The 8,778-nt window shown below is 36.3% G+C and overlaps 1 protein-coding gene across 1 annotated transcript in view; it reads left to right on the top strand.

Moving 5' to 3' along the window:
- The window catches only part of LOC103811274 (tensin-3-like), a gene marked incomplete at both ends in the record, with an annotated part of 16,032 nt that overhangs the window by 257 nt on the left and 6,997 nt on the right, over positions 1-8,778 (top strand). The window contains 4 exons of the mRNA XM_009084238.1: positions 3,260-3,343; positions 4,718-4,830; positions 6,447-6,507; positions 6,652-6,727. Of these exons, the coding sequence (XP_009082486.1) occupies positions 3,260-3,343; positions 4,718-4,830; positions 6,447-6,507; positions 6,652-6,727 (334 nt within the window). The remainder of the gene's footprint in view (positions 1-3,259; positions 3,344-4,717; positions 4,831-6,446; positions 6,508-6,651; positions 6,728-8,778) is intronic.

Below are 8,778 nucleotides of genomic sequence, written 5' to 3'. Positions count from 1 at the left end.
GTTGGACTAGGTGACACTCTGAGGTCCCTTTGAATCTGAGATTTTCAATGGTGTGCAGGAAACCTTTCTAAAGGGTGTTTCAAGATGAATGGAGAAATGTGGGAGAAACTATTTTTATATAATGATACCCTATTTAGTCTATTAAACCCATCTATTTGCCATATCCATAAAGTTGCCTCTTTTGAATCAGTGAGAAACTATTCCTGAAGTACTTAACGAAAACAGTTATTAGAATCTGTAAACAGTATTTGAATAGGAAATTCCAAGACGTTGATCAAAGTGCAGAATGCAGTTTAAGAAATAAGCTAGACTTTATTTTGCAGTCAATTCAAACAATAGGTGCCTGATTACTTGGTTTTAATTGTTTGTTTTGGAGTGCTCAAATTATGAAAGGACAATTGGCAATTAATGATGGATAAGATTTAATAAATGGTCTCAAAAAGGAAGGAATGTGTTTTGGGGGTTTTTGTTGGGTTTTTAATGAAATCATTTTCCCTTGATCTCTTTTATATACACATACATAAATGTATTAAAATAAAAATGCACTCTAAATGCTGTGGTTAAATCAAAATTGGTTCTGAATTCACACGAGCCTGTCAGTAATAGATTTCGTCCACTGCTGTAGTTGATGGAGTCCTGAATCATGATAGGTTGATGGTAGGTTACTCATGGATTTCAGAAAATCTCAGAATCTCAGAAAATAGTCTGTATTCACTATGGTAAGCCTGATGGACAAGTCATTATAGACCAAGAAATTAGGTGCATTTTATACACCAATATGTGTTGAAAAAAATTCTTGAATTACTACTTGAATATCTTGAAGTTGTAATTGTGACAGTGATTGCCACAATTTCACAATATTTAGTTGAGAAATATTGTGAAAGAATCTGTCAAGTGAGGGTAGTACAGTTGTGTGATCTCAGTGTTGCAATATTGTGTTATCCTTAAAGGTGGTACCTGGCTATGAATACATTCTAGCAATGCCATTACAATCATGTCCAGGTGGTGTATGTAAGCCCAGCAATGAAAAGTATCACCTTTTACCCCAAACAAATTCAGGATTCCTCCCATGAAGCTGCAGGGGAGGAGTGAGCTTGGAAGCCTTGCTTTAAATTTTGGAATATCTGGTAGCTGCTAGGCAAAACTTAACTTTTCCGTATAAGAATGAGGTTGGGGATGTTTCCCAGCTAGGATTTATATATTCCTAGACTCTTTTTATTATCAAGACTCTAGAAAATGGTACACAGCAACCTTGCAGAAGCAGAAATGACTATGGGTACCGCTGCTGAGGGTACCAACTGCTGTGTTAGAAATTGTACTTGGAAGACTTTGAGGATGTTCACACTAAATAAAGTTCCTAATTGTCAGCATGCACATGGCAAAAAATCTAGGCTCAGTGAAATCTAATGAACCTAGGCTTAGCACCTCTTCTATGAAGACAGGCTGAGAGAGTTGAGACTGTTCAGCCTGAAGAAGAGGAAGCTGTGGGGAGAAGGCTGCTGCCAGGCAGCCTTCCAGTACCTAAGAGGAGCCTACAAGAAGGCTGAAGAGGACTTTTTCCAGGGCATGCAGTGATAGGACAAGGAGGAATGGCTTTAGACCAAAGGAGGGTAGATTTAGATTAGATATGAGATATAAAGAAGAAATTCCTTACTGTGAGGGTGGCAAGGCACTGAAACAGGCTGTCCAGAGCAGTTGTGGATGCCCCATCCCTGGAAGTATTTAAGGATGATGTTTTGAGTAGCCTGATCTCGTGGAAGGTGTCCCTGCCTATGGCAGAAGGGCTGGAACTAGATGATCTCTAAGGTCTCTTCCAAGTCAAACCATTGTATGATTGCATGGAAAAGCCTTAATGATGCAAACCTCCTTTGGCTATATACTATAATATCTCATTTTCTCATTTAGGAAGGAATAATGTGCCATCAGATTTAATGACTGTGAACTCATGAGCTCTTTGTAATTGTTGGTCAACTTGGTTTTAACAAATAAAGTACTAGTAGTCTTTTGGCCAGTTACAAAAGTGGTACCTAAATTCTGGGTGATAGCATGGGCGACGATGTGTGAAGATATATGATGGACTGGGTAAAAAAGAGGTTTGGGGTCAAGAATATTCAAAGAACACACGATGCAATTTTTAACATCCATAAAGAAAAGGCTTAACTTTACACCTTGGTCCAGCACTCTGTCAAGACTATTGGCAACTTCTGATTAATTTTTAAAATAGGCATAAATTCCATTTTTGTCCTGATATGTATATGTATACTTTGCACAATTTGTTTTTATCTGAACTCATTTAGATTGAACTAGATTTGGAATTTAAAAGTTGAGCTTCTCATGTGTACTTGTATTTTGAAACTTCTGCTTTTTTTATGTCCTGTTGTAAATTAGCAGTGTCAACTACAACAATGAGACACGTTGTTTTTATCTGCAAGAGCTAAAAAAGAATCAGCATAGCATGTTACTTGGCATATGCGATTAACAGTATTCCAGCTGCTTTTTGGCACTTCTATTTCTTTTTTCTATACCCTCTTGCCTTCCTTCACACAGATGCAAAAGACCCACATCAGAGCCGTTCTGGATAGAGAATAGAAGAAAATGTATTTTTCGGAATATGTTTCTCCTTAATTGTGTGTTTGAAGAGTTTGTGGTTGTCTGATGTAAACCAGTTCTTTTTCAAAGATTGACACTTCTGAAGAAAATATTTTCTCTCTTGGTTGCTCAGGGCACAGAAAACAAAGACTAAATGGATTGTTTGACTGCTTAAATGATCCTCTAGCCTGGTACTACAGTCAGAGCTAGGCAGTTGTTTTCATCTCCATTATGTTGCTCTTCTTTCTGAAAAAGAGAATAAATTTGTATTTTGTAGAGACAACTCCCCAGTGGCACTGTCAGGAAATTATGGCAAGTATCCTTGTTTTGGAACCTGAGCTGCTTGGGTTTGCCAAGGTTTATTGCATTATGACTTTAACATATTCATGTTGGAAGTATGCAATCCAGTTAATTGAATAAGAGTGGGTGCTTTGCCTCAGGAAGAAAACTGCCTTAAGGTGTGGAATGAGGAGGTGTCATTGGAAAAAAACATTCTTGTCTGACCTGTAATTGCTAGAGTTGTTAGTTAGATGCTTCTTTCTTTTCTTTTTCCTTACTTACCTTCTCTTTTTCTTCCAAATATTTTGGCATATTTCAAGCAGTAACCTGATGAATTTTCAAGATAACACCGATGCAGAATAACATGATATCTATGTCTCTGTTTTGACAGTGCTGATCAGGCTCTAGACAGATTTGCTATGAAGAAATTCTTTGATGATAAAGTTTCAGCTTTAATGCAGCCATCCCAAAGAAGGTATTTAATTCATTTCTAATTCATACCAATAAGAAATATCATCATTATCTTCTGCACCTATCCCTTACTCCCTTCCCTGCTATGTGAAGGTTATTTCCACAAGATTCTCTAGTGCTTCCTGAACTGTCATCACTTTATCTTATATTAATAATCCTTGCTTGATGAGATCATGAGATCTGTCCTTCAGTTCCTGAATCCAGACCAAGATAGATAAGTCCTTTTGTACCACACTGTTATCTGTATGTGTTCTTACTGCATTGTTTGTTAACAAAGAGATGTCACAATCTATTTCTGGATTGTGCCAAGATAACACTGACAAACATTTTACTACACTTTTTTTATTTTGTCAGGTAGGTGTGACAATTTGTAAATTTATACTTTCAGAAAGACCAACGAGAAAACCAGAAAGCAAAGTTACCTTATGTTAACTTTTCAAAATAAATTGAGCTTTGCTAGCTCTCTGTAGAATGAAACCTATTTTAAACCACCATGAGCCCTATTCTGGGGCAGTAAAGCTGTTGTTATTGGGCAGGGTATCTTTAGTTGTGGCGTTACCAGGAGCATGCAGTGTGAGATCAGTTAATGAGATCTCTGCATAAAGGGGGAAAAAGGTGATTTTCTTTCTTTAATACATTGCTGAAAATGGAGGTCTTCTCATAGGCATGGAAGTAAAAGGGACTCAAACCAGTAGAGAAAAATTAAATACTGGTTTCCCTTGGCTATTTAAGGCAATCAGAGGAATTTTTTTACCAGACACTGCAATGATGTTCACTTGCATGTATTTGCTCATGAGCTTGTGACCAAGCCAGATATTAAATTGCAGAAATACAACCATTTTCACATTGCTATGGTAGTTTTCCTGTGTTTTGTGCTCAATGAGATCACTTCTTGTTATGATGTTTTTTGACTGCATTGCCCTTAATGCTAAGATTTCTGACAAGGGCACTTCTTGTTTAAATGAAGTGAGCTTCACTGTAAATGGACTGGGACCCATATCATGCTGCTGTGAAAGCCATTTAAGACCTACAGTTGTAGCTATGAATGTCTACAAAAATGATTGACTTTACTATCTCTTCTAGTTCTTTTCTTATTTAGAATAGTGATTGCAAAAAACTAAAATGAAGATATCAACAATAAAGCATAGTTCTTTTCTTATTTAGAATAGTGATGCAAATAACTAAAATTAAGATATCAACAACAAAGTGGTAAATGAAAGTGTCTTTTCATGCTGTTTTGTGAAGATTATTGTTTTGGAGTTAGGTGTAATGTCATGATGCTATTCACTACTAATGATATAGAAATATCAATATGTAAATAATATATTTACCTGATATTACTGGTTTTATTTAATTCAGATAAATTTTGTATTTTTAGATATGTGCAATTCTTAAGTGGCCTTTTGTCTGGATCCGTGAAAATGAATGCAACCCCTCTTTTTCTGCACTATGTTATCCTTCACGGCATCCCAAGCTTCGATGCTGGGGGAGGTAAATTGCCTAACTTTTCCTATTGAAGTGTAGGATCAAAGTCTTGTTTCATTTTGGAGCTTTCTAGAAAGGCTGCATGAATCTCAGTGTTAGTATCATCCTGATATCCATATGCTGAGTAAAAACGAGTGGGTGAAATGAATTTCTTGTTCTCTATTAAATGAAGAGTTGATAATAATCATGTCTGCCTAGTTTCTGAAGAGTTGTGATCCCTGTTACTGCAGAGGATCTAAGAACTTGGTCAGGTTTCACAGTAATTTCTTCTGTGTTTAGGAAATAAATGAAAATATAATCTCTTTTGTTTTGAGATTGGATTTTCTGTGGAAAAGCTGTTTGGATATGGTGTACTTACAGAATTACAGAATCACAGAACCACTTAGGTTGGAAAAGATCTTCAAGACCATACAGTCCAACCTTTGACTGATCCTCACCTTGTCAGCTAGACCAGAGGACTAAGTGCCGTGTCCAGTTGCTTCTTGAGCACCTCCAGGCATGGTGACTGCATCGCCTCCCTGGGCAGTCTGTTCCAGTGCTTAACAAACCTTTCCTTGAAGAAATTCTTCCTGTTGTCCAACCTGAACCTTCCCTGGTACAGCTTGAGGCTATGTCCTCTCATCCTGTCTCTAGTTACCTGGGAGAAGAGTCCAACCCCTACCTGGCTACAATCTCCTTTCAGGTAGTTGTAGAGAGCAATAAGGTCTCCCCTGAGCCTCTTTTTCTTCAGGCTAAACAACCCCAGTTCCCTTGGTTCCTCCTCATATCACTTTCTAGACCCTTCATAAGCTTTGTTGCCCTTCTCTGGACAAGCTCCAGCACCTCAATGTCCTTCTTGAAGTGAAGGACACTGAACTGGACACAGTACTTGAGCTGCAGCCTCACCAGTGCTTCTAAGTTGGCTATACTAAGTGGCTTTAAAATTAAAACAATAAAACAAGATACTGTGCATGAGTACAGTAAAGGAATCCAACCCTAATGGTTGAACTTGATGAACTTAGAGATCTTTTCCAACCTTGCTGATTCTATAGCAATTCTGTAATTCTGGTTTTTTCTTATCCAAGAGTTAAATAGTGCCGGTCTTTCAAAATATAATCAACATGAATTTGCAGTGTTCCATTGTCATAGTTATTTAGACTGGTTTTATTTCTAAAATAATTATTTCAGTGAAGTTAAGGTACTGTTTGTTCTAGTAAGAAATCTAAGGACCTTACCACTTCAGAAACAAAACTAGAGATGAAATATTTCATTTAATTTGGAGAACCTTTTTATTTTGTTTCGGGGGTTTGCTTTTGTTTTGGCTGTTCTCTGTCTTCCTTTAATAATTTTGTTGTCTTGCCAAATTTGTTTCCTTCCTTAGCAGAATCCTTTAGCATGCCCTCCTTTCCAATTCAGAACTAGTCTGCAGATCAGGAAAAAGTGCCTTTTTCATAAAATAAAATAAACCTCACTTTTTAAGGGGAAAATGAAGTTGTCAAAGCCAGTTTTGCTTTGATGGATATTTTGACAGTCAATGTTGTGCTACTTTGCTCAAGTCTAGATGTGCATGAAGCTTCCTAGTTGTAATTGCTTTCCTTTATCTGAATATTACAAAGCAGTAATTTCTGTTGACTTCTTTTCAGCTTGTCGGCCTTTTCTGAAGTTATACCAGGCTATGCAACCAGTTTATACGTCTGGAATCTAGTAAGTTGTAAGCATTTTCCATTATGTTTGAATTCAGGTTTTAATTTTCATAATTGCAGAATCACAAAGCCTTTTTGTGTCTATGTGTGTGTGTGTTTGTCTCTTTAAACCATGTATTTTCTTTTTCTTTTCTCTCCTGTTAAGTAGCATAGGGTCAGAAAATCAAAGCCAAATCTGCATTGCTATAGACCCTGCCCAGCTTTTGAAGGGAGATATTATGGTAAGTTGATTGTATGGAATGAAAATCTATTACCATGCCATTTAGTTCATAGCCTCTGACCTGTTTTGTGTCCTTGTAAAAAAGTTAACTGAGGAAATGCTTGGAGATGCTATCATCTTTGAGTTTCAAGGGAATCAAAATTCTTGTAAAACTTTTAGTAGAGCTGAAAAAATCGCTCTCAGCATTTCCATATCATAGCATCACCATATCCAATAAGGCCTGTATTGCTATTTTCTTCACAAAGATTACTTTGAGGACTATTTGTAACTTGGCATTGAAATACCTTTGTCCTGTAACTTGTCAGGCAGTGTGCACAATCATAAGACTATATGCTGTAAAGAAAATACCTTATTCTAAATTGTTATGGGACTCAAAAAGGTGTGCTACCAAATTAAAAAAACTTTCCGATTCTACAAGCACATGAAGTATTTAGAAAGCAATTTATACGCACTAATGTAGTATGTTGCAGCACTATAACTTTAAAACTCTCTGCTATTTTGCTTGTCACATAGAGTTATGCCCAGAGAAAGCAAAGAAAGATAGTTGCTGTGCCTTTCCATGTGTTAAACTAAGAGGGCAGAATAACATGTGGAATGAATGGTGGGGGGGAAGTATTGTCAGAAAGTATTTCTGGTCTATTGCTAGTAGGTTTCAGAATGTTTTTTTTATTTTATGTACTACTTTGAGAAATGTTGGACCTCAGTGTAAGAGGTCTTTGGTATCAGATTCTTTTTTTCCCTTTTTGAAATAATCTTTTTTTTTATCAGTCCTCCTTCCCCCTTTCCTACATCCCTTCCTCTTTCTACTTTCTTTCACTCAAAAATTGAGAAACAGTTTATAAATATACTGTTATAAATTGGTATCCTCTGGAGGTCTGGGGCAGTTTCAAATTCAGGAAGATGTATTACTCATTGGAGGACTGTTGATGCCAAAGGAAATGGCATAGATCACCACAGAAATCAGTCTGAGATAAATGCAGTATCTCTCAAATGAGCTTTTAGAATGAAGAGTATATAACTTTTCAGTAATGCTTGCATCATTTTAAAAGAGATCATCTTCATTAATCCCATGCCATTATTTGAGACAATTGTTCTGAGCAAGCCAGTGTCCTTTTCAGCATAGTAGAATTTACCAAACAAAGGCTTCACTTCAGTTTTGAATATTTTTTTAATGTTTTAGTAAAAACATCAGTGGTATAAGACAAAAAAAATAATTTGTAGGATGCTCCACTTCCAGTTCTAATGTGTTTAACTACTGGAAGTGTTTAAAAAAAAAAAAAAAGGAAAAAAGGTTTCTTGCTTGTCCTAGCTTTAGAAAGTTTGTCAACAAAATGTGAATAGCTTGTGGTTATACAGCACAGACACAGCTATTTAAAAGCTGCACTGAAATCTGTAAATGCATATAAGTATTTTCCAGCATATTACAGTGACTTGCATTAATTTTTGATTAAAGGCTGTTATTTTGAATTAGAAAGTAGAAAGGAGGAACTCTTTCTCTGATTCAGCATTTTTATATATACAGTTATGCAAAAGACAGTAGATTCTGAGTAAATCCAGCAACTGTGCAAAACCAAAACTCTTGACAAGCTGGAGCTAGAATAGGTTAAAAGTTAATGTCTTCAATTGTGGAGGAATATGTATAACCTTAAAGAAGCTCTTTTCAAGCTTCTTTTTGCTCATATCATATTAATTAAATGGAATTATCCCAGTTACTTTAACACCAGTTCTACATTTTGGAGCAGGTTAGTTCTAATATCTGTCATAGCAGCTGTTGTAATCCCCTTTCTGTCCTTTATTCAATTCTGGGCAAAATTTCAGTTTTTATCCTTTATGATGGTGTTTTGCCTTTACACAGAGTTGCCTGACAATAGTGGACAATGAGCATTTCTTACACACTTTTAAACAGTGAAGTCATGCTGGTAGTTGTGTTGGACAAAGAAATAGATCCCTTCAATAGGCAGGGATTTGTATACTATGCTCATTTTAGTGAGTATAAAGCATTGTCTAAAATATAAAGCAAATCCTGTTTTACCTTGTATTACCAATATGCAG

The sequence above is a fragment of the Acanthisitta chloris genome, unplaced genomic scaffold (genome assembly GCF_000695815.1).
Source record: "Acanthisitta chloris isolate BGI_N310 unplaced genomic scaffold, ASM69581v1 scaffold2021, whole genome shotgun sequence".
In the NCBI taxonomy this organism is placed as follows: Eukaryota; Metazoa; Chordata; class Aves; order Passeriformes; family Acanthisittidae; genus Acanthisitta; species Acanthisitta chloris.
Note: the sequence above shows the minus strand (reverse complement) of the source record. Positions and strands in the feature narration are given on the sequence as shown.